Genomic DNA, 26,801 nt, shown 5'->3' with positions numbered 1-26,801 from the left:
GTTGTTGCGGTTAAATGCCGGCCAGACGATTTTTTCTTTAGCGCAGAACCCGTTGCTCTAAAGTTTAATAACCAAACTTGAATTGTTTTTCTATCCGGAACAGGATCATGCCGTCTAAGTTGAAATTGAAAGCAAAATGCTCGCTGAGTAGTAATCGCAAAACCACCATTGCGCATATATTCCTCAACGATAAATGCGCGATGCTCACCGTGCCACGCCATTATGATTACTAAAAACGGCACGTAGACCTCTATCTATATCCGGAATACCATTTTATCTATAAATAGCTTTAAATATAAACGTCTAAAAATACGGGAGTTTTTTTGCCGGACCCTGTGGTTCATTTTTCAGATATCAATTATTTCAAACTTTACTTTACTAGGTTAGGTAAATCGACTGTCCGTGATGTCCGTGGAACACACTTAAGCCAGTTTAATGGCCTATTGTGATACCACATTTATCTTGAGGCTTTCTTCTAAGCTCAATAAAACCCGTTTGAGTCCCTTACGAACTGTGAAAGACTGAATATGTTAGTATGATTGAGATAGTTTAAGTCGTTATTGAAGAATTCTAGTAGGTAATTCTTGCATTTTTGAGCTAGAGCAAGGCATATCCTCCTCTTCCTCATTTATACAGCTTCTGTAAGTCATTTGACAATACGCAAAGCCGCGTGGCGTGGCGTGCATTCCTATTAGACAGTGCACGGTTATCACACCGATTATCGAGCTTATATGCAATCTGCCTTACAATCTTCTGGAATGTCTCTATGACCCTGCACACAGTGGCGCACCTTGTATGGGGAACCGGAAAAAAAACTCCATGAAAATTTCATAGAAGATTGATTAATGCAAGGAAAATCAACTACAAAAAGTACCGCGCACTCCCACACCCACAAGAAGAGGAAATGGTTTTGACCAAAACATGTTTTTTTAAGATCCAACATTGAAAAAAATATTAAGACTATTTAAATTTATTTTGAAATCATACTTTTTTTTTTGAAAAAGTAACAACCTTCCAGTTGAAATACCAGAAAGAACATGTTTTTTTTATTGAATTGAAATATTGTTTATATATCTTTTATTTAATATTTGAGGCCCTCAAAAGGGCCATTTTTGAAGAAATCTTTCTTAATCAATTTAGAGCTTTTGTAATGACTATTTTGTTTATAATTATAGTTTGTAGCCGCCCTTGAAATGTTCCTGCTATTGTTGGATCAAAAATACCAATAGGAAGTTCACAAGGTTCTATAATTTCCTTTCCGTGTAAAAGAATCTTATGAACACTTGCTGGTACGTAGTACCAAGGATTTAATTTAACAGCGATTCCTTTACATTTACCATAAAACTGGAACATTATTTTTTTGGTTGGGGTAGATAGTGAAAGGATTATCGAAATCTGATTCAGAATTCGAAAAAATATTTAAAAAACGTTGTATCATCAAACACACTCTTTTTATCTTCCAGCGCAACTCATTATTTTTACCTGACTTGTCAGATTCAAATGGCTATAAAATCTGAATACGGACGTCTTCGGGTTTTTTTTGGAAAATATTGCTGAGACCCAAGACGTTTCCAATTTAATTTATTATGTTAAATAAAACCCCGATACTTAGCCTCATCTGAGAGCTTTAGTTAGATTCAATTAGAATTTAGAATTTCCTCAAAAATAAAACTATTTAAGTCGATCAGCTCAAAGTATTAGTTTGTTTCAGTAATTTTGTAAGAGTTTTTTTAGGGTGTTAAGATGTTTTCCTGAAACCGCTATAGTAACGTCATCCAAATGATAAAATGGGGAGGCGCAACAGTCCGTTGTGAACCAGGGCCTAGTGACTTACAACTCTCAACCATTCCTGTGTGCGAGTACTGTTGCCAGGAATGGAAGGGACCTACAATTTTAGGCCGAATCCGAACGGCTAGTTTGAGAAAGCACTTTTTCATGACAAGAGTTTCCTTGAAGGATTTGTCAATTCCCCGCAAGAGGCAGTACCCGCGAAAATTATTTTTTTTTTTAAATTAAGGTGGCACAGGCAGGGATTGAACCCAACCCTTGCATGACAGTCCAACGCACTAACCATCATGCCACGGGTACTACAGTAACGTCATCCGCATAGAAAAAAACTCTGAAACTTTCCGCAGCCAAACCAGTAAGATCTCATTTACCACCAGGTTCCTGTGGGGGGTGATAGAACGCCACCTTGTGGTGTCCCTCTGGTAACGAATCTTCTAATAGAAGAGTTGAATTTAATCACCAAGATAAACCTCTTCGTTAAGAGGTGTTAGTACAGATGTTACTTCCAGCAACACAAGAGAGCCACGCACACTTTTCCTAGCGCATTCGCAAGCTTTCTCGCTAAGTTAAGTGTGCCTAAAATTTGTTAATTTGAACAAAAAACTAAAAAACAGAAAACTACAAAGCTTCACATTTTAAAACTATCGGTTAAAAACTTGTGTCATATTAAAATAAACTGTTTGAAATGTATCTGAAATTGAAGTTCGCTCAATTTAAATTTGTCTAATTTGTCCTGTCAACTTTTAGCGCTGCCTTACGTTTCTTACAATTGGCCAGTTTATATTTTTCCTGAAGTTCTCAGAGTTTCGTATTTTCAGATATTTTTGTTTCTTTTATTCTATATATAATTTAATTTAACAGAATTAGTTTAAAAGATGTTCATGCATGGCTTATAAGCTTCTGCCGAAAATGCAAATAATATGAATTAAATAAATACGTTTAGAGAGTACATTTTATAAATTTCATTAAACAGTTATAATATGAACCTAATACCAATGAAAAGAACAGTCGAAAAACCTTTTAATATATAATATTAATTATATGTACATACAAAATTATTACAATTATAATAAATAATAATTATATAATTATTATAAATAAGAACGAAGGTATATATAAAAAGTTATTTAAAGTGTTTCAATACACAAATAGGGCTTTTAGTTTAGCTATCCACTTTCTCCATTTAAAATTGCAAAAACATCTTTCAGTTGTAAAAAAATATAATCTTCGGATTTCCTGTATGATTGCACAAAACGCTAAGAAATGAGAAATATTTTCAGCCTGATTGCATTAGCAATGAGGTTTTTTAAGTAAATTGGGGCAGGCCAGATTCAATGTAAATAGTGTAGTTTGGTGTATTAGCAGGGAGTCTGAAAATACGTTTGACCACATACAATTGATAGCTGCTTTTGCTACCCTCACTTTGTCTTTAAAATGAGCTCCAAGATTTAGGTTATGTGTTATAGTAAATCCTATTTATTTGTAATCAGTCACTACTTCTATGTTTGAGCCGTCAAGGATTATCGGTTAATATGACATTTGCATATAAAAGCACCTTAATAAGTTAATCTCCAAAAATAACACCACCTGGAATTTGATCTTCAATGTCATTAATGAAGAGGGAAAAAATCAAGGGACTCAAAATGCAACCCTGTGGTACCCCCGTTTCAGATTTAAATTGATTTGACAATCTCATACCAATTTTTACTACTGAACTTGTATTTGATATTAGTTGTTCATATATTCTTATGAACTTTGTAGACATGCCTATACCTGTATAGGAAAAGTAGTAACCTTCTGTTTATAGTGTCAAAGGCGGCTTCGAAATCTACAAAAAATGCATAGAGATTCTTTTTTTTATTTGGAATTATCTCATCTATAAACACCTTGTTTATTAAAAGTAAAATTCGTTCTTGGAACTATGAGGTGGCATTTTTATAAAAATTGGCCGGTATGACATATAAACCCGGAGCCTTATTATCCTTCATTTTTTTCAAAGCCACTATTAGCTCTTGCATTGAAAATCGGGAATCTAACTCATCAATACATGTATGTAAGCGAATGGTAGTGCAAAACTTATGTTCATTTGACCAGGGTCTGCTATGAGAAGTGTTTTGAAGTAAGTAGCTATTGTATCAACATCAATAGCAGAGACCATTGCTTATTATTTCGGCCAGCTAGAATTTTTACATTTGAACAAAATGATCTAGAATAATTACAAAGTATGAGATTCAACGCCCCGTTTTTTAGATATTGTTGTTTTTTGAGGCTACAGAATCTTCTGTACGAATTATTTGCCTGAAGATATAGGGACTTAGAGACCAAATTATTGTTTTTTCTAAAGATTTTAAGAAACGCGAAAGATTTTTTTCTACTTCTCCTACATTCTTCGTCATACCAACAAGATTTATAGATATTTGCTTTATTGTGAGAACTTATGACAGCTGATATTCTGATGGTTTCAAAACTTAAATCCGTTGAGCCATCTACTGTGTTTGAAACCAGACTTGAAGGATTGATTGGGTGTTGAAGAAGATTTCTTCTATCGATATGGGATTTTGAATTGATCCAACGAAGCTTTTTGCATCCGTTTTCAATTTGCTGTCGTAAATCGCATTTAGGGGTCCTAAATTTGCAAGAGGCTCATATAGGAAGATACGACGAATAGGTAGCAGCAATCCAATCGAAATCATTGACAATTTAGAGCCAGCCACCTAGATATAAACAAAATTTCTAACAAAATCTATGAAATGAAGTACAAATTTGATTGCTAGGTGAGAATAAATAATAAATTATGTTTATATTTCATTCTCCTGCTCTGTCAATCCGTGTGATAAAATTCTCAAAAATTTGAATACAATAAACTGGCCAAATGATACACATTTTTTAAATGTCAGATAATTACATACCAATAAGAAGAAAAATAAGTTGCGTGTATAAAGGGTTGCAGGAAAATAAACCATTCTCTCCGTTAGTTTGTATTTAGCTATCTGACACTAATATGTCAACAATTTCTGACAATAAATTGAAAGATATTGGTAAATTAAATGTTTTACCAACCTGCAACTTAATTGTAAGATAACAGGAAGGTAACTGTCAGGTTGAAAGCTGCTTATTCATAAATATGTTTTATGAAAATAAATTTCATTCTCTTATTATTTTGTATTGGTACATTATGTTGTCTTACGAACAATGTGTATAGAGCTATAAGAGACCATACTCATCAGGATGCTGTGATTAACGGTTGAATGGTTATTCCATTTCATATGAATATGGTTATTACCATCTTCGATGATGAGAGAAATTCTTGTAGAGATACATTTTGTTTGTTCCACCAATCAAAGGAAAATCTTCCACAAAGATGAAATGAAGTCTCACCTTAATAAAAAGAAGAAGAAATAGAAAAACTATTTAGCCACCGCATACAAAGTTCTGAAATGACCATCCACAATGCAGGATGGACCATGATGGGTGCGTCAGCTTTGTTATTATTTGTTCAATAGAATCGGACAAGTAAATATGAAGACCGACTCATCAATATCCCTGCTTAGGCGGTATACCTCTATGAGGTTATCATTCTATACTATAGAGGTACAAGTGCCTAGTTGAAAAGTTCTTTTTTGTGCCAGATCATGGGTCTGTCCGTCCACGTCCGTAAAGAGAATCGTTAAAGGAATGTTTGTTTGCGTTTACTTAAGCTATTTCTCATTTCCATTTTTATATTATAGTCCGCTCATGGTCTAGACGAATAAGTTCTTTTATGCCTATTAGGTTATAGTAACTCTTTACCATTTTATATCAATGGGCTTATATTTTGTTATGAATCACAATCCGCATTTACGCACCTGGTTTCAATCAAAGATAATATTGATGTGTTTTACGTTATACATACGTATCTACGAAAAATAGTTCGACTTAATAAAGTGTATTTTATATGGAAAGAAGTCTGGACTTAAGGTGAATTCATGGCAAGATATAGCTTATAGGTATAATTTCTAATAAGAAGTAGCAGGTCGCATTTGTCTCTAATAAATATAGTGTTACCTCTTTCGAGAATATATGATACATGCTCCAACTTCCATTATGGAACAAAAACTGTGAAGCTATAGCTTTTTAAAGAATGAAAACTCCAGTCTTCCGGGTCAAGTTGCCTTTAAAATGATATGGTCTTAAGGTAGGTAATATGCTAGAGAGTATGAACGTATCTATAACTAACTATTTCTGGATAAAGGTAAGGTATACTTCTTTTATCGAGTAAGGTGACAGTGAAAATTCCTTAGAGCTTATGAACGTTTGTCTGTTCATACCTAAAAAACCATCTTAGAAAATAACTCATGATTGCTTTTTTCGTACAGAATAAGAATTTTTTCGCATTTACTAAAATAAAGAATTTCTCAAAGATTCGTGTTTCGTCATCAAATCCTTAAGAATACATTTCAACTGTCATATTTACGTGATTTACCTATAGAAACAATTTTGTATATTCCTGATTGCAAGACTCAAGGTACTTCTAATGTGACGGCACCCTTAAACTATCACACAACTGTCAAACTCAATTTAAAATCAGTGCGGTCACAATGGCTGCGTTTAATCTCAGACAGATAGGGAATCCGGATAACTATTTGTTAGTGTGTTACGTGTAAAATAACAGCTGATCAACAACAGCTGAGATGTCAAAAAAGGAATCCATAGGTATCCAAGAGATCCTAATAATTTGAAATCGTTAATAAGCAATTCATTATAAAGATATAAAGACATTTTATTGGCTTTTCTAGTGTATGGTGCTCCTTGAATATTTTTTATAGAAGCGTTGGATAACCAAAAGGATATATCATGCAACAAAAGTTCTTGAGTTAGTCCCAACATTTAACTAAAACTTTATCTACTGTGAATAAACCAACTCAAAATCTTACCGCAAAGCAACTTCTGCTCATTTGGAAATGAGATCGAAATTTTTCCAAACTTTATCTAGGTATTGTTACTTCTTAATAGTCCTCGTTTCTGTTAGGATAGTTTTATGTTAAACAGAAATCGTTTAAAACCGGAGATTTCGCAAGTAAATTATTGTTCGTATAGAATTCCAATTGAGCTAAGGGGAAATTTAACATAGATTACAGATTAAGGTTATCTCTTATTTATTAAATTGTTACGCTCCTATCAATTCATCGTCGTCCGACGAACCAGTTGAATTATCCATTAAATGTTTTATCTTACAGCAATTTTGACTTCGAAGCTTAATGTTTCTCTGTTTTTTGTGAAGAGCTGAAAGTTGTTTTTATTTTTTGACAGCTATCTCAATACAAGTATCCAACTCGTTCAACAAGGTATCTAAAAATCCACCTTTCCAAGATACCCTACCCAAAACGAGATTGGACTCTTTTTACGCTCATCTTTTTTAGTTTTCATCATTTAATCTCACTTTAAACTCATTTCTTACTTCCCCAATGCTAATGACAGGCGTTTGTAAGGTCTTAAAATATTGTCCAGTATTCTTACCATATAGCCGCCAATGAGCTGAGAATAGGTAAAAATATTGTAATGAATATTTTATTAAGATGTTGCAATTAGGTGCTAAGATATGACGTTTGGAAAATTAGTCTAATTTGGCGGATTTTGTTCCGAGGTATTAGAACTTCATTTTCATATGACAAGCTGATTTATGGTCTGGCTGGCCCGGATGGAATCCCTGCCATTGTTCTTCAACTGTGTCAAAGTCACTGCCTACATGTCTCTTTTTTAGCGGATGGAAAACAGCATTTGCCCAGTCTGTCCCTAAAAATTCGAATCCTCCTCCCCCTCCAAGTTTCGTCCGATAGCACTCATGTTCCAAGGTCATGGAAACGCTGAAGTCAGCTTATAATGATCTCATGGTTTATCTTACCAAACAGTGGAACGAATTTCTACGTTGTTTTGGAAAAAGGAAGATTATTGCACTTGACATTTCAAAAGCATTTGATAGAGTTTGGAACCAAACTCTATTATTTCTTATTGATAAATCTCTTCTTCGTTATTAGAAACTACCTTTGTAACCGTTCAATACAAGTTGTATTGGATAGTTTTAAGACTGAAATTTAAAAAAAAAATGCTGGTGTTCCCCAGCGCTCCAGCTTCTCATCCTGATATTCATTAACTATCTCTTGTTTGCCAATTCTAATCCATTTAACTGTTTCGCTAACCACAGTACTCTCAGTTTTTCATATCCTTGTCCTTCGGAATGATCGCATATTCGACATTGCCAAAAATCCTGCTAGGTGTTTAGGATTTCTCCGACGGGGCAAGAAATTATTCACCTCTTCTGATCTGACCAAAAAAGGGCTTTGAAAATGACAGAACTATAGCGCAAACATTTACATCACTAGAACACCGGTGCATTAATTGATATTTTTACAAACCATGTTCTGTCGAATTAGCCTGTTACAATCCACCTCTTCAACAATACCCGTGTTTTAGTAGGATTTTACACGAATAACAAAAACAATATCCATAGTGTGAACACCACCAATAAAATTTAGAGTAGAATCTTACTATGGATGGGTTTTTGACATTTATACGAGTCTCGGATGGATCTTATGTGATTTCGTTTTCAAATGTTGGTACGATTGATATTGTATTCGTATCCCGATGGCTGTGTTCGTTGAGTTGTTGTGCATTTGGAATTATGTATGTGTTTTCAATTGGGGAAAAAAATCAATCTGTTACTGTTGATATTATTTAGTGTTGTTAATGAAAATGGACTAACTGGGCTTATTTTGCAATAGAAAACAATAAAAAGATAATTAAGCTTTGCTATGTTTCCACCAAAGGTTTATCTTAGTTTGGATTAAATAAATCTTGTTGGGGTTTCCACCGCACAGGAAGATTTAAAAATGATAAAGTATGACAGCACTTTCTAAAATGCAAATGGTGTTTCGATGTTTTCGATTTTTGAAGTAGTAGTGAGATACTTTGATTCATGTTAAACAATTAAGAACTGATTAGTTCAGCACCATATTAGAATACGCTACCTACTCCATGTGCTTTGTTTTTAATTTGATCAAAACAAAACTATATTTTTTGTACACAAACATGCAAATAAACAGATTATAACGCATTATCTGTAAAACCAACTCCTCAACACAGGTTTTTCTTCAGAAATTTTGAATCGACTCCGATCCCCGACTGAAATCGAGTCGAATCCAGCTCATTTCAATTCGGTTCAGGTATATGAAGAATTGAGGCGATCTTCAAGCCCGCTTCTACACCACATGTTAATGTAGTAGTCTAGGAACAAACCCCTTACTTGAAGCAATTGTTAAATTAACTTTTTTTATATAATCTCAATTTCCAAATGTTTTCTTATCATTTCTTCTTGAAAATTGTCCATTTTAATATTTTTAGTCAGTTTTTTTTTGCTGAAGTTAATTTTAACTTTTGATTTTCACAAAATGTTCTTGTATTTGTGAGTTTTTTTTTATTTTTATTCTGATATATATCTGGCTACTGCCGATGGGCTTTCTAGATAATATTCTACTATACTATTTATAATGCCAAAAAAACACGGGTACTGTTTACTGAACTACAAAAATCTTCCTTTAGTGCCACCATACATAACATACCCAGCTTCGCCTTCAAAGCGACCATCAACATAGTTTCGTGACTTAATGCGATTAAAAGAAACGTCTTATGATAGGCAACGATGATAGGTCAAAAAGCAGGCAGCACCTAATGATATCTATTAATCAGAGTTCTAAAAAAAATAGAATTAATATCTACATAATTTAAGTGTTACCGGTGGATCTCCTGAAATGAGCTGTAAATGAGATATTTTACCCCAGGTAAAAAGTAGTTTAAAACACTCTGACTTATAACTACCTGCACACAAAAAATCCGATGCGACGCAAAGGATGGACAAACAAATAAACACACTGACTAAATACTACGAGTATTAGTACAAGATTTTTTTTTGGCTGACAATGACGTTTTTGGAAATATGCTCACATGGCATAAATAAAAAGTTTAACTATTGGAAAACATTTAAATAATTGTTTTGTTTTTTCTGGCAGGTGTGACAATACAATGATTTATGCAAATCTTCTGTACTTAGCTTAATTTCTTATAACTATCATCATTAAGTTAAGTTATTGATGGGATGTCACTACTTACTTACTTAAGGTAGCGCTACAGTTGGCCTGTATATTGGCCTCATCCAATATGCGTTCCCAGCCAGCTAGGTCCCTAGCTAGGTGTCTCCAGTTTCGCACGCCAAGTTGGTTGAGGTCTTTACCCACCTGCGTGTGCCACCTCAGTCGCGGTCTTACTCGGAATTGGATTGTTGATGTCCATTCGCTCTCCATGACTCAGCCATCAAGCCGTTGGACTTTAATTCTGTTAACTAAGTCAGTGTTTTTCTACAGAAAGTACAGTTCGTCGTTATATATTCTCCTTCATTCTCCTGCAGAAGGGACCAAAAATCACCCGAAGAATTTTTCTCTCGAAGCATCCTGAGAAGCTCTCATCTTTCTTGGACTGGGTCCAGGCCTCAGCGCCATAAATGAGAACCGGGACGATGAGTGTCTGATAGATGGTCATTTTAGACGCTTGAGAGAGGACTTTACTACTCAATTGCCCTCTAAGTCAAAAGAAACAGCGATTTGCAAGAGCTATTCTTCGTTTGATTTCAGCGCTGGTGCCATTGTCTGTGTTTATAGCGGCGACTAGGTAGACAAAGTCCTCAACTACCTCAAAGTTATAGCTGTCCATGGTGACGTTTTGTCCAAGAAGTCGTTGTTCAATGTCCTTTTTTGATGACATTTACTTGGTTTTGAATTCATTGAGCACTAAACCCATCTTCTTCGCTTCAAAAACGCTACACTGACATCACGCTTTGATCTTTCAATTATGTCAATATCACATGCGTATCCTTGTTATTGGATGGACCTTTGGAAGATTGTGCCTCTAGTGTTGACGGTTGAGTTTTGCACAATTCTTTCCAGAACGATATTGAAGAAGTCGCATGAGAGTGCATCGCCCTGTCTAAAACCTTTTTTGACATCAAATGCATCGGTGAGATCTTTTCCGACCTTGATAGAGTAGCGTGTATTCTCCATCGTCATTCTGCACAAACGAATAAGTTTGAAAGGGATGCCAAAACTAGGCATTGCTCTGTAGAGCTCTTCCCTATAGAAGCTATCATATGCAGCTTAAAATCGAGTAAGAGATGGTGGATATCGGTTTTTTCCAAGATCTGCCGTAATGTGAATATTTGTTTGATAGTGGACTTTCTTGGTCTTAAGCCACACTGATAGGGACCTATCTTATATGCAATGTTAAGGAGACTCATGAATGTCACCACTAGCAACCCTAACAAGTCCTATGTGAAAATAAACAAAATCACTTCGAAGGTTGTTCCAACAATATGGAACGATTTTAATTGTGAGTCACATTTAACGCACAGTTTTTACTTTCTTAATTTACTTAGATCCTCAGACCTGTTAATGTTAATGTAAATAAACACACTGACTAAATACTACGAGTATTAGTACAAGATTTTTTTTTGGCTGACAATGACGTTTTTGGAAATATGCTCACATGGCATAAATAAAAAGTTTAACTATTGGAAAACATTTAAATAATTGTTTTGTTTTTTCTGGCAGGTGTGACAATACAATGATTTATGCAAATCTTCTGTACTTAGCTTAATTTCTTATAACTATCATCATTAAGTTAAGTTATTGATGGGATGTCACTACTTACTTACTTAAGGTAGCGCTACAGTTGGCCTGTATATTGGCCTCATCCAATATGCGTTCCCAGCCAGCTAGGTCCCTAGCTAGGTGTCTCCAGTTTCGCACGCCAAGTTGGTTGAGGTCTTTACCCACCTGCGTGTGCCACCTCAGTCGCGGTCTTACTCGGAATTGGATTGTTGATGTCCATTCGCTCTCCATGACTCAGCCATCAAGCCGTTGGACTTTAATTCTGTTAACTAAGTCAGTGTTTTTCTACAGAAAGTACAGTTCGTCGTTATATATTCTCCTTCATTCTCCTGCAGAAGGGACCAAAAATCACCCGAAGAATTTTTCTCTCGAAGCATCCTGAGAAGCTCTCATCTTTCTTGGACTGGGTCCAGGCCTCAGCGCCATAAATGAGAACCGGGACGATGAGTGTCTGATAGATGGTCATTTTAGACGCTTGAGAGAGGACTTTACTACTCAATTGCCCTCTAAGTCAAAAGAAACAGCGATTTGCAAGAGCTATTCTTCGTTTGATTTCAGCGCTGGTGCCATTGTCTGTGTTTATAGCGGCGACTAGGTAGACAAAGTCCTCAACTACCTCAAAGTTATAGCTGTCCATGGTGACGTTTTGTCCAAGAAGTCGTTGTTCAATGTCCTTTTTTGATGACATTTACTTGGTTTTGAATTCATTGAGCACTAAACCCATCTTCTTCGCTTCAAAAACGCTACACTGACATCACGCTTTGATCTTTCAATTATGTCAATATCACATGCGTATCCTTGTTATTGGATGGACCTTTGGAAGATTGTGCCTCTAGTGTTGACGGTTGAGTTTTGCACAATTCTTTCCAGAACGATATTGAAGAAGTCGCATGAGAGTGCATCGCCCTGTCTAAAACCTTTTTTGACATCAAATGCATCGGTGAGATCTTTTCCGACCTTGATAGAGTAGCGTGTATTCTCCATCGTCATTCTGCACAAACGAATAAGTTTGAAAGGGATGCCAAAACTAGGCATTGCTCTGTAGAGCTCTTCCCTATAGAAGCTATCATATGCAGCTTAAAATCGAGTAAGAGATGGTGGATATCGGTTTTTTCCAAGATCTGCCGTAATGTGAATATTTGTTTGATAGTGGACTTTCTTGGTCTTAAGCCACACTGATAGGGACCTATCTTATATGCAATGTTAAGGAGACTCATGAATGTCACCACTAGCAACCCTAACAAGTCCTATGTGAAAATAAACAAAATCACTTCGAAGGTTGTTCCAACAATATGGAACGATTTTAATTGTGAGTCACATTTAACGCACAGTTTTTACTTTCTTAATTTACTTAGATCCTCAGACCTGTTAAGTCCGTTGGAAACCCTTTTGAGGGGCATAGGGCCTACGGCTAAGCACCATCCTGTGCAGTTTCCAGAGACGTGCTTCAGCTCCCTCCAGCTCTTGGCTTGAGTTGAATCCACCTCGACTGTCCTGCCCCATATGCTTCTCGGTCGTCCAGTTCTTCCTTGTCATGGGCGAGCGGATTCCACTGCATTGTTTGGCCTGCAATGCAGTCGTTACCTTTTCGAAGCGTATGTCCAATCCATTGCCATTTACACCTTCGTATTATAAAGTCTATGAAGGACCTCATTTGATATAAGATTTGGCCAGAAAATCCTTAGGATGTTACGAAGACATCTATTCACAAAGGTTTGCATATTTCTTGTAATGGCTGAAGTAGCCTTCCAAGTGCTGCACCCATAAGTACTATTCACATGAGCGCAACCAACGAATTGAATTACAAAATGTGAGTTTATATACGTTTGAACACATATTTCCACACAAATTCTTAACAAAACGATAGCAATATAGTTTCTATATGATTTATGATGCATACTTTTACTTTTCAATATCATATATTAATAAATTTAAGAAAACAAGTTTATTAGTCGTGAAAAAAATTGTAGTTGATACGAACCGTCAAACTTTATTTGCGTTCTACATTATCCACACTCCCAACGAATAAACTAATCGCGCGTACTTAACCTAAAAAAATCATTCTTGTTTTTGTTTCTGTGGTGAATGGTGTTTGGCTGTGGCTCCTTATCAAATTTCATTCGCGACGAATTAAAAACTCTCATGTGAAAGAAATATCAAAATCGATGAATATTCGTCCATTCATTGGTCGTGCTCATGTGAATAGTGCTACACAGAAGCACAGATTCGACATATGTGCGAAACAGTCGTAGCTTGTTCCTAAGCTATTAGAATTATTCCTCCAAATTTTCGACAGCGCCAGCGTACCGAAAGCCGCTTTTGCTTTGCCGATGCGACAGATGACGTCTTGTTCGGTTTCGCCCTCGATGGAGACGATACTTCAAAGCTCTCAACTTTTTCCACCGGTTGCGAGAAAATATTTATTTAAGAGGATGGTCGAGTGCCGGAATTGATTTTCAGCCCCAAAACTTCTGCTTCTGTCTCCACACTTGTAGTCATTTGATGGAGATCCATGATCCTATGAAAGAGGAAGCAAACATCGTCTATGTAATCCAAGTGTCCAACGCAGAATCATGCTTGTTCGGATTCGAGTGAGGCCTCAAGGTGTTCTCTAATGCGTTCCAGTATGACTCTTGCTACTATTTTAGCAACGGCAGGTAGAATGCAAATTCCTCTCCAATTTTCGCACTTTGTAAGATCTCCGCCTAACTTGTAAAGCAAGAACTTCAACATGGCAAGAAAGCTGCATTGCTGACCTAAACCAAGTTTTAAGCAATCACCCATGTCCAACTTTATCTGACATTTTACCATTCTTTGTGAATTCTTTGGTCAGAATAATCGACCTTATTCGTTAGCAAGCTAGGTACGATAAGGGATTGTTTTCAGCCAGAAATTGAGTATGTATAGCAAGAAGATATCTGGAAAGACGCTTTCAATTGCAACACCTGCCAACTTTATTATGGCTCTTCTGCTCAGGAAATTTAGTGACCGTGTTATCGCAAGCCGTGATATCAATTAGTTGCCCTTCAAGTAAATTGGCCAATCAAAGAGAGAAATATCACCTTAACCGTAGCAAGCATTTAGCCAATATTTTGTATCCCATATATCTGTCACAGATCTTTCTATCCGTTATGGTTGGCCCACAGACTAGGAAACCTTTTTATCATCTAGAAAACTTAAATTGATTTTAAAATGTTTAATATTGTTTCCCTGCGGTGTCACATCCTGTTTAAGATGATGCGCAATCTGCCGAAACTATACCTTCTCATATTTTGGTTAAGATAACCTATCCAAAAATTGGTATCGGCACCGTGTGTCGGCACAAAACAAAATATTAATTTTAAAATATTCGTGTACATTGTAGAACAAATTTCAAAGTCACGTTTTTTCCTTCACAACATTATTGAGAGCTCTATAAAACCTGGATGCTTAACACCAAGAAGCACACAACAAAAAACAAAAAAAAAAGCAGATAATAATATTAATGGTGTGTTCAATTGATAGTTACCTATATTACCTACTATCGCAGCTCCTATAAACGATGATCCGATGATCGAGTGAAAACCTCACATTTATGGCTTGAAGAAAATAAAGTAAAAATTGATAGACAAATTCTAAGCATATTTGCGCGTGCAGACTTCTTTCTCTTTTGCATATCCCCCGCGTTTTGTTACCGCGCATTAATTCTGAAATATCTAAAATGCTTGTGGCTTTCTCATTATTGGAAACTACATGTCACGTTTCGAAGGTTAAAAGAGATTTTCGTGCAGCACGACGACGACGACGACGCCACGCAACGTTAGTTAGCGTAGAAAAGAAATCTTATGCAAATTTTCCATGAATATCCTACTTTTGAAAAATTTTAAATTTCCCCCTAAAGCAGAGGTTAAGACTTCATAGTGGGGTTTAGTTTATCTGTTTTATTGATTCCTCCTCTGTATAGATATTTCCAAAAAGGCAATAATGATTATTCATTATTTTCACTTCAGTGCTAACCCATAATGGTGGTCCTACTGCTCATACATTAAATTGTTACTTTAGGTCCTAAAGTAATCATACACTGTGACGTATGTGTAATTGAACTCAAAATTTTTCAGGTGTCAATAATGTCAAACTTGGAACCTTACTTGCCTTTCTTTTACCTGCAGAAAGTACCAATAATATTTGTATATACAAAAAATCTAGTACAAAGGTTACTAGTCCATCATAAGTTGTATTTGGTATCCATAAAGAAAAAGTCCTCATTCTTTTTCTAATATTACAAAGAACACCTTTACACAAGACTTTAAATAAAATTGAACTGTAAGTCCGAGAGTGACATACAAATAAATAAAGTTTTATCAATTAAAATAAATTAAAAGCAGTTTTATTTATAATTAATTTAAAAAGGTGATTATAAAAAGTAAACAAAAGTATAATAGAAGTTTGGCTAATACGAAAGTTGAGTGAGTCTAGAATCAGACCAGCCAACTGAAGTATAGATAGGGTGGTTTTTAAGTTAAGACATCTAGTTGTCAAATGATGTATTTCTTATTACTCCAACACCTCCTTCTCTTAAGAGGTATCATAGTCATTCATCCAAAGAAGGTGCATGGACAGTTCGTCCTGATGAAGTTACTGGTCTTGGTTCAGGAGTGTGGGATCTTGAAGGAAAACCCAAAAATTCAGAAGTTTCTGAAGTTGATCGACAGTATCTTCAAAGTCAGCCCTGACATCTGGATCCAAATCCTCATTGACTATTTGTGGAATATCTTGTAAAAAATTAGGTTGTTTATTTACTCCAAACATATCCATTAACTCGAGAAACAGGTTTGTTGAGTTCTTTTCGATGCTTGGAAAATATCGATTTTTGATTTGATTTCTATGAGACCTTATAAGTTTTTTTTATTTCCGTCATTTATAAGGACATTGTAGTTGACGGTTCCTTTACGCTCGATGATGGTTCCTAGCAAACAGTATTCTTTGTTATTGCGATCAATTTTGGCATAGACACTATCACCTGCAGTGAAATGTCCTTGGCACCATGATGTTTATTGTACTGGATATTCTGTTTTTCGTTACGTGTTGTAGGAGGATTTTCTTTTCGCTTAAGTAAATCCAACGAAGTTCTTATTTTACGACTAAGGAATGCTTCTGCTGGCGATTTAAAATTAGTCAAATTCTGATTAGGTGTAGAACGATAAGTCTGTAGGAATGTTTCAAGTTTCTGCTGACTTGTTCCTTCCTGCTTTATTTTTTTTAACGATCGCTTTAGAGTATCCACGAAACGTTCTACCTGGCCGTTCGTTTGTGGATGAGTAGTTCGTAAGTGTTGGATTCCACGTGATTTGATGAAGCTTTGAAATTCAGCACTAATGAATTGAATTCCACTGTTCGAAACTAGTTGTTTACAATCACCATATCGAAAAAATAATTCACTCAATTTAGTTATCATCATGCTAAATGTAATGGTACTGACTTGAAGAACTTCCAACCACTTTGAATACGAATCCACAATGACAAAATAGTATGTTCCGTCATAAGGGCCCGCAATGTCGATGTGAATGCGATCAATTGGAGATGTTGTTTTTGGCCATGATTCGAGAGTTGTTTTTCAGGAGACTGCTGCACTGGCACAGGCATGGCATTGATGCACAAATGATGTAATGTCTTCGTCGATTACTGGCCAATATACATGACATCTTGCAACGGTTTTCATTTTGTCAATACCCGGATGACCTCGATGAAGTTGTCGCAAAATTCTCTTTTGAAAACACGCTGATATGATTATGCAGTCTTTAAACATTATGCATCCATCGACGGCAGCTAATCCTTCTCTCCTGGCATAATATGGTGAAATTTGTGGTGATATAGGGTACTTCCATCTAGACGCCAGGTTCTTGATGACTGCTTGTAGGATTTTACAATTTGATGTTGCTTGTTGTATCATTTTGAAGTTTATTGGAAGCGTGTTGATTGTGTCAAGCAGATTACTTTTAAAATCATATTCAAATATTGTTGAAGCTATGACGTTATCTTCGTCCAAATTTGTTTTGGTGTTGCTTAAACGTGATAATACTTCGACGAATCCAAATTCATTTGTTGAAATATATTTGATATCGAAATCATACATCATAAACGTTAACGCCCACCTCTGTAGCCTGTTGGCGGTGTAAATTGGTATGCCTTTCTTACTACCGAATATTGCTAGTAGAAGCTTATGATCGGTGAGAAGCAGAAACTTAGGTCCAAAAATCATCCTGTGAAATTTCTTAACGGCAAAGATGAGTGCTGCTGCTTCTCTTTCTATTTGACTATAGCTGGCCTCAGCTGAAGTCAAGGGTCTGGCTGCATGTGAGATGAGTTTCTCATCACCATTCGGAAAAATGTGTACGATGCATGACCCCATTCCAAAATTTGATCCATCTTCTACGACTTTTATAGGCTATGCTAGATTATACATAATGAGTGAGCATAAGATCAGAAGCGAGAATGGACTTGAATTTAGAAAACGATTTTTCACACTCCTCAGACAATTTGAATATATTAATATGAATATGAATAATATGAATTTTATAATAACTATATAGAAGTTATAGTCCAAAAGCCGTTCAAGGACTTGGTTTAATTTCAGCATATGGTCATCCAAGTCTTTTCCACTAACCACAATGTCGTCAAGATATGCTGCTACTCCATCTACTTCACGTGAGGATTGCGTCCATCAACTGTTGAAAAGCTCCTGGCGCAGTTTTGACTCCAGACGCAAGCCTTTTGAAAGTGAATAACCCCTTGTGGGTGTTGATGGTGAGTAGCTTTCTGGATTGAGGTGTGGCGGAGATCTGGAGATACGCATCTGACAAGTCGATGTGTGTGTAGAATAGGCTGTTGGCAATTTTCGAAAAAATCTTTTCAGTCAAAGGAAGATGGTACTGATGGGACTCCAGTGATTGATTTATAGACCAGATTAGATGTCTCCGCATAATTAAATGCCTCCAGATGCTCTTTTGACGACCACAATAGGTGCTGCCCAGTCTGAATAATCAACTGGGGATATGACATTACGGTCTTGAAGTCACTAGAGTTCATCTTCAATGGACAGTGTTGAATTTTGTTTTAAATGAAGATCTACTTCTGTTTTTGTTGTCTGAAGGATGAATGATTCGACTGCAAAGTGCACTGATCGGATGGTCCCATAAATTGAAGGTTTCGCAAAGATCAGTACCTAAGATGATTAATGAATTAATATTTGACACGACAAGTTTACATAATTTAGCTTCCCAGTTGAGCTGAATATCGCATACAAATTTAGCTTTTTTTTATAAGCACACACTTAAGGGGATATTACTACCCTTATTATGCAGACAGAGTGTGAGCACTAGGAAAGGGAAAGAGAGGTTGAAAGGAGGTGTCGGTTCACAGTTGTTTTGAATTCTTGAATATCGCAATGGCTGGGAAAGATAGAGTGTGGTAATGAATTCCCCATTCGCGTAGTACGGCTAAAGAACGAATCTCTTAACTTGACGGTATGACCGAAGTTAAGCTCGAGGGTATACTGATGAGCAGTCCTAGAAGCGCGAGTATTACGGTTGAACTGTTAAAGGGGAGAAGCTGGCAGCAGCTCCTGGCTATTTCACGAGAGCATAAACCGTTAAAATAACGGTAAAAGAGGGTGATACAGGAAACTTTACGTCGATGTTCAAGCGACGTAAATGATCCTACGATGGTATTATAAATTTGATATCGTCTAAGAAGGCACTCTTTGCTTGACGTCCTTCAAGTTTTGATCCAGGCTGACCCAACTTTTTCCAGGTGGAAATGTCGACCATGCTGATGTCAGATCCTGTGTCAATTGCAGTTCCATGTTGTTGGTGAGACGAATATTGACTGACACATATTTTCGTCGTTCGGCATGGCTGACGCAATTGACTTTCAAATGGATTTACTTGTTTCTTGGCGTAAACTTTTTACGGTTGTGATGTTGTTTGCTTCCTTCGAATTTTTGACTGCGTGTTTTGGAAAAAAAGTTGCAATATTCTCCCTTATGACCAATTTTTTTTCATTGCTGGCATTTATGTATGTTCTCGGAATGGACAGCCACAAGAAAAATGCATTTTGTCGCAGCTCCTGCTCCAGGATATCTGTGGTTTCTTTAAACTTAATATCACGAGTATTCTTTGGAAGAATATATGATGCGCATTTCTTGTGTGCAATCGGGTTGAGTTTGCGCATCAACAACCGAACTTTCGATGCGTCATCGAGATCTTTTCCATCTAAGCAAAATATATTTTCTTGTCGAGAAAACCACCCTTCGATTGTTATTCCATTTGCAGGATCATAACGAAATGAAAATAAACTGTTTGCTAATGAATCAATACGTTGTTCATGCCTTTATTTGTCTGTTTCTGTTAAGGTTTTGTTTCCTTCTGTTAGTGCTGGAAGGAGTTTTGATTGAAGTTCCAATAGTTCGAGAATCTTCGCATCGTTCGCCATTTTGTGTGTTTTCTTTAAATGCAAACGAGACAAAATGAAAGAATTAGTTTTAAAGCGTGATTTTCTTAAATTCTCGTCGCCAATCGTTATGTCCGTGAGTGACATACAAATAAATAAAGTTTTAAAGCATTTTTTATTAATTAATTCAATTATGAAGTTCAGCTTTCAGTTTAGAATTTAAAAACAACATGTCAAAGAAGCAGGCAGCAAGTAGTATGCACCAACTCATCTGCAAAATGTGGTCGGAAGAAAGCATGCCCGATAAGCGGAATCTCAGCATATTTTGCCCGATACACAAGAAAGGGAACCCTATTAAATGCGCCAACTCCAGAGGTCTCCTAAACATCGCATATAAGATCCTTTCTGCCGTATTATTTGAGCGTCTGTAGCCGTTCGTCAACAATCTGAGAGGCCCTTGTTAGTGTGGCTTCAGACCAGGAAATTTCATTACGGCAGATCTCGGACAAAAATCCATACCCACCATCTCTTTATTTATCGATTTTAAAGCCGCGTATGACAGCATCTATAGGGAAGACCTCAACAGAAAAATGTCAAGTTCTGGCATCCCTGTCAAACTTATTCGTTTGTTCAGAACGACCATGGAGAATGCACGCTGCTCTATTAAGGTCGGAAAAGATCTTACCGATACATATGATGTCAAAAAAGGTTTAAGACAAGGCCATGCACTGTCATCCAATTTCTTCAACGTCCTTCTGGAAACAATTGCGCAAAATTCAACCATAAACACTGGAAGCACGATCTTCCAATTTCTCGGATACGTGATGTCAGTTGAGCATTGGCACGGAAACGGAGAAAGACATTGAACGGCGACGTCTTGGACTGAACTTCACCATGGACAGCTAATACTTTATAGTAGTTAAGCAATTTCTCTACCTTGGCATCTCCATAAATTCAGAATACGGCACAAGCGCTGAAATCAAACGCAGAATAACACTTGTAAATGGTTGCTTCTTTGGACTAAGAAGACAATTGATTAGTAAAGTCCTCTCGCAAACATATAAATCCACCATCTATAAGACACTCATCATCCCTGTTCTCATTTATGGCGCTGAGGCCTGAGCTAAAACCGAGCTGGCTGGAGACGCATGTTGGTTGAGGCCCAGGTCTACCATGGACTGTAGCACCACCTTAAGTATGACATTTTGACATAAATATAGACTTGACTTGAGTCAAGGCAGATTTTTCTTGACTAACTTTCCAGTGAGCCTTCCAATAAAGTTGCCTTAATTTAAAGAACAACATTTTTTGGCATCTTTCCAGTCAGATACTAGAAATTTGAGATTTTCTCTAATGCAAATATTTTAATTTAATCATTAAAATTTGATAATTTGCATAGAAGACTATCAACATCAAACTTTATGACTAACCCATGCATTGGTTGGGCTTTTGACAGGCTTTCTATTGACTTTACGATATCATGTGTCATAAAGCCCGTTCTAAGAATTTGCAAAACGTTATGTAGCTTTAAACCTCGGGCGTTGAGAAGAAAGTTTACTTAAGTTTATTTTTTTAACAGGCAAAATTGCAGTGACAATGAAGTTGACGACTGTCGAAGTGATACAAAATAAATAATCTATCTATTCAAGCGTTGAGCGAGCAAGCAATCTTAAGCAAGCACAAAGCTTGACATAACATTTCAAATTGTCTCATAAGATTCTATTGCTTCTTTTTAAAATGTCAAAGTTGCTATTACCGAACACGTTATTAAGGTTTAACTATTAGACCCTTCTTGCAATGGGTACGTTCAGATAACAAAAGAGACTTCATTTGCAGTCGACTATATTCTTTGAAAGTAAATTTTGACCAATGTAACTAGTTAGTTTTAAAGTGTCATGAATTTCAAATTTAGAACTTGACTTTACAAACCTCTACTTTTAGTTCATAGTAAACAAACTTAGTATTAAAAAAATTATTGTCTACAAAACACTCCACAAAAAAGCTACAAGTCCGTCACGATTGGCATTTTCTATTGTGAAGAAATATTACTTATCCAAATTAACAACGAACCCTTTTACATAAAGCATTAAATAAAGTTGTGCAGAAAATAAATAAATCATTGAGTATGAAGTTCAGCTTTTAGTTAAATGAAAAAACATAATCAACTGTCATTTTGAGATAAGTAGGCTCGACTTGATAGTTTTTTTATGTATTGACTTTTTTAATAACTTTCCAGTCAACTTTCCAATAAAGTTGCCTTGATAGGAAGGCAACCAATCAAACATCTGTCATCTTTTGACATTTATGTGTTGTCCGGCTGCAAGTACAGCAGCGCTTTAACTCCTCCTGTTATATGGCAGCAACAACATCCTTCCACCTATCCCGATTCACCACAACTGACATCAGCTGTGGCCACGATTGAATACCTTGAGACCGAGGTTCCTTCACAACTGATGACCTCCAAGTTGTCTTTGGTCTTCCAACGCGTCTATTACTCTGGGGATTCCATTCGATGGATTATTTTGCTATATTGTCGTCAGGTTTCCTCAGTATATGGCCTATCCAACGCCATTTCCGTTGCATATTGTCTACGTCCAATTTTTCCTGTCCGGTCCTATTCCACAGCTTAAAGTTAGATATTGTTTGCGGCCACTGGATCTTCAGAATAGAGCGCAGACAACGGTTAACGAAAGCTTGCAGTTAGCTCGAGATGTTGGCAGAGCATTTACATGTTTCAGAAGCATATAACAGCACTGATTTGACGTTGGATTTGAAGAGTTTCAACTTGGTGTGTAGCGATATTTTGCTAGAGTTCCACACTTGAGAAAGGATTCCAAATACACTACTGGCTTTGTTTATTCTATTTAAAACTTCCCAGATAAATTAACTGCTCGACCACCTCTATTGTCCCCTGCCTTAGAATAACTTGTGTGCTTTGGCCCGTGGTCATTACTTTGGTCTTATTTGTGTTAATACTTAAGACAGCCACCTCCCCAATCAATTGCAGCGAATGACACATCAGATTTAAGCCTGCCGTGTTCCTTGCCATGAGACACATATCGTCAGCATAATCTATGTGGCTAAGCTTGTCACACAGACCCCATTGGATACCGTGTCTTTCATTTGTACCCACCGTGGCAGTCATCACATGGTCAATCGCCAGCAAAAACATAATTGGTGACAAGACATCTCCTTGTCTCACTCCTTGATGCACATCGAAGAAGTCCGAAAGCTGTCAATGGTACAACACAAAACCCCTTGCCCTGTTGTACGATTCTTTAATAACAGCGACAATTTTCTCAGGGATACCTCGCGCAATAAGCGATCTCCAGATGCATTCACGATTGACCCCATCAAACGCCTTCTCAAAATCTACAAACATTAGGTACAGCGGTGATTGGTCCTCAGATGATTGTTCGAGTATGATTCGCAAGGTGTTGATATGGTCGACGCACGATCGTCCACTGCGAAACCCCGCTTGGTTCCTATTGAGAGTAGACTCGATCCTGCACTTAAACCTCTCGAGAATAATAGTTGCCATTAACTTCGGATAAACGGACAGAACTGTGATACCGCGCCAGTTATTACAGTTTTTAAGGTTACAAAAACTCCATCCTTCCAGTCCCTTGGGTAAGTTTCACTCTCCCAGACAGCCTGCACGAGTTAAATCAAAATTCGGGAAGCTGCCTCAGGGTCTGCTTTTAGGAAGTCTCCGGGAATACCATCAAGTCCAGCTGCTTTGTTTTTCTTTAGAAGATGCATCGCATTACTTATCTCTGCACTTGTTGGGGGACTGGTGACAATACCCCTAGAAGATCTGCGCATGTTGTTCAATCGTGGACTCACTTCTGCATTGTGGTCATCATTTAGCAGTGCACAAAAGTGCTCCTTCCATCTTTGTAGTTGATCTTCTATCGTCACTTAAAGGTTGCCGTTCAAATCTAAAACGGGATGGCTAGTGTTAAGGCCCAACTATAATAGGCATAAGCTAGCATATGCGCGCATAAGTAAACCTGCGAATACAAAGAATCTTAATACGAGTGAACATAATGGAGTCTAGCTCCCTTTCGTTCAATTTTTCTCAGTTTCGTTAACTTAAGCACACTTAAGCAAGAGCGATCCCAGTCGCTCGCCGCATAAGTAAAATCTGACATTTAGATACGTGAACAAAATTGCATTATGGCTATGCAGTAATTTCCCTAACTTAAGTGAATTATCGTTGGGTTTTTGACATAAGCTTATGTTTGCTTATGCCTATTATAGTTGGGCCTTTAGTGTTACTACGCTGTCCAACAATGTCCTTAGTGATTTTATACAACTTCCTTGCGTCCCCTCTTCCTGCAGCATTTAATTTTAAGTGTTCTTCGATATGTAATTTTGCCCCAGTTGTCTTTTGATATCCATGAATCTCTAGCTCTTGTCTGTCTGGGTATACATAGTTTCAGTTTCAGCTTCCATGTAAGCGCTCTTAATTTGGCCCCACAAAGCATCTACCGATTAGCCTGCATTTTGTATGTTCGATGCTTTGTAGCCGAGTGTGGTGACGAAATTACGACGTACATTAGGGTCATTTAGAAGGCTTGTGTTGAATCTTGGTCTCCTTGCTATAGCCTCTGAGCGACGCTGCATCATGTATCAAAATAAAAGTTGAATAGGCGCAACTTTTCCTAGAACATAGCCACCCCTATCTTTTGACATTTAGCAAGTAAAAAGGTTCCTAAACTCCTTTAAACCTTTAAGCTCTTATTTTGGGTTACATAAAAGAAAGAATCTCCATATTCGCTAATTGCTATGCTAATTGTTTGTAAAATACCTTTTCTATCCTTACATCCATTGATTGCTCTTAAAAATACAATTTTTTTGGAAAAATATAACCTTTCACTGTAAATAGCCCAAACTTTTGAAAAACCCACGGATCAAATTACACTCAATATTTTTCAAAAATAACGTCTTTTACTTACCCCATACCTAAACCAATTTACACTGAGCAAATGTGTACAGCGGCCTTATTTGCTCATTTTCGATCCAATTGTTTCTTTCAATCACAACCAACTTCACTAATTTTTCACTTTTGTTTTCATTCTGACATCTTCTTTTATTTCCATCAACACAGAAAAAATATTGCAGAAAATTTAACAATTTGTGAAAACTAAAAGTGAAAATAATCCCACTTAAACCCATGAAATTGTAGTTTATTGCAATTCATTCTTTAAACTATTATGACTACTATGGAGCCACAACAAAATAAAACCTGGGATCTGTCCCTTTATGAATTGCAACGCAAACCCCAAGAAATCATCACAGACAGCACAGAAATCGCAGTGTCTCCGCGGAGTCTTCACTCTGAACTAATGTGTCCCATTTGTTTGGACATGCTCAAGAAAACCATGACCACAAAGGAGTGCTTGCATCGTTTCTGCTCCGATTGCATTATAACAGCTCTGCGTTCGGGCAACAAAGAGTGTCCCACTTGCCGCAAGAAGTTGGTTTCCAAGCGCTCACTGCGTCCAGACCCGAATTTTGATTTGCTCATATCGAAGATCTATCCCAGTCGCGAGGAGTACGAGGCGATTCAGGAGAAGGTCATGGCCAAGTTCAATCAGACACAGTCGCAACAAGCTTTGGTCAATTCGATCAAAGAGGGGATCAAGCTACAGTCGCAGAATAGGCCGACACGCTATCGCAAGGGAGGTGAAAGCGACCGAGACCACAGGGAGCACTCATCGCATCACACTTCGAACAGCAACAGTGGCAATGTTCAGCAGGCAGTGGGCGCTAGTGCGTCATGCAACAATCGCGTCAATGACGAGGCTTCTGAGACCAGGAATGCATCGAATCCACCCTCGGTTCGCAGTACACCCTCGCCTGTTCCGTCGAACAGCAGCAGCAGCAAGCCAAAGCGGGCAATGTCGGTGCCGACGTCTGAGCGCTCCGAGGAGTCGGAGAGCGACAGCCAGATGGACTGCCGAACCGAGGGCGACTCCACTATCGACACCGAAGGCGAGGGATCCTCGGAACTGGGCATAAACGACGAGATCGAATTGGTTTTCAAGCCTCATCCGACTGAGATGGCTGGCGATAATCAGTTGATGAAGGCGCTCAAGGAGAATTGTGTCAGGTACATCAAGACAACAGCTAATGCTACAGGTAAGTGTCCACCATTGTACTGAGAATCTTTTTCTGTTTTCAATGGGATTCTTTCTTGCTTTCCAGTTGACCACTTAAGCAAATATTTGGCTACTCGCATGACGTTGGATCTGGGGGCTGATCTGCCAGAGGCATATCGCATGATAAACTTTTGCATTTACATTGCTCCGCAGCCACAGCAGTTGGTCATCTTGAATGGCAACCAGACATTGCATCAGGTCAACGATAAGTTCTGGAAGGTCAACAAGCCAATGGAGATGTACTACTCGTGGAAGAAATCCTAGGGACCATTGAATCGCTCTCATTAGAAAAAGAGTGCATTTTTGTCGTATTTATCCAACTTATATTATTAAAACGGTAAAAAAGAACAAACAAACAGTAATTAAAATAAAAGTAATAAGTGTTTGATGTCATTTTAATCCAGCTTATAAAATGTAATCTACATTTATTTATGTGTTTTTGGAATGGACACACATCATTATTATAATTATAATAATCTATTAAAAAATACATTTTAGGACGTACATACACGCTTCTGTTTTAATTTATTTAGCTTATCACTATTTACATTACTTACTTGCTTAAGGTGGACCTACAGCCCTGTATGAGCTGGGGTTTCACCTAAATAACTTTTCCATGTTGCGCACTCCAAGTTGGGTGAGGTCATTTTCCTTTTGTGCTGTTTGCGAGGATTCAAAGACTTTCCAAGCCGGACCAGTGGTTTCCATGCGTTCTACATGACACAGC

At 37.2% G+C, this 26,801-nt stretch overlaps 3 protein-coding genes across 3 annotated transcripts; 1 reads left to right on the top strand and 2 right to left on the bottom strand.

Annotated features, from left to right (window-relative positions):
* Positions 1 to 16,425: 16,425 nt before the first annotated feature.
* On the bottom strand, positions 16,426 to 16,914 carry LOC129942501 (uncharacterized protein K02A2.6-like). Its single transcript, XM_056051479.1, has one exon. It carries the CDS (start codon positions 16,912 to 16,914, stop codon positions 16,426 to 16,428), a length of 489 nt encoding a protein of 162 aa, XP_055907454.1.
* Positions 16,915 to 17,073: 159 nt separating this feature from the next.
* Positions 17,074 to 17,868, bottom strand: LOC129942491 (uncharacterized protein K02A2.6-like). The gene has a single exon (XM_056051467.1). The coding sequence runs from the start codon at positions 17,866 to 17,868 to the stop codon at positions 17,074 to 17,076; it is 795 nt and encodes a 264-aa protein (XP_055907442.1).
* A 7,120-nt stretch (positions 17,869 to 24,988) lies between these two features.
* LOC129938446 (E3 ubiquitin-protein ligase RING1) lies at positions 24,989 to 26,582 on the top strand. The gene is made up of 2 exons (XM_056046009.1): positions 24,989 to 26,054; positions 26,121 to 26,582. Exons 1-2 carry the CDS (start codon positions 25,127 to 25,129, stop codon positions 26,336 to 26,338), a joined length of 1,146 nt encoding a protein of 381 aa, XP_055901984.1. The 5' UTR covers positions 24,989 to 25,126; the 3' UTR covers positions 26,339 to 26,582.
* Positions 26,583 to 26,801: the final 219 nt, after the last annotated feature.

The sequence above is a fragment of the Eupeodes corollae genome, chromosome 1, assembly GCF_945859685.1.
Source record: "Eupeodes corollae chromosome 1, idEupCoro1.1, whole genome shotgun sequence".
Taxonomy (NCBI): Eukaryota; Metazoa; Arthropoda; class Insecta; order Diptera; family Syrphidae; genus Eupeodes; species Eupeodes corollae.
Note: the sequence above shows the minus strand (reverse complement) of the source record. Positions and strands in the feature narration are given on the sequence as shown.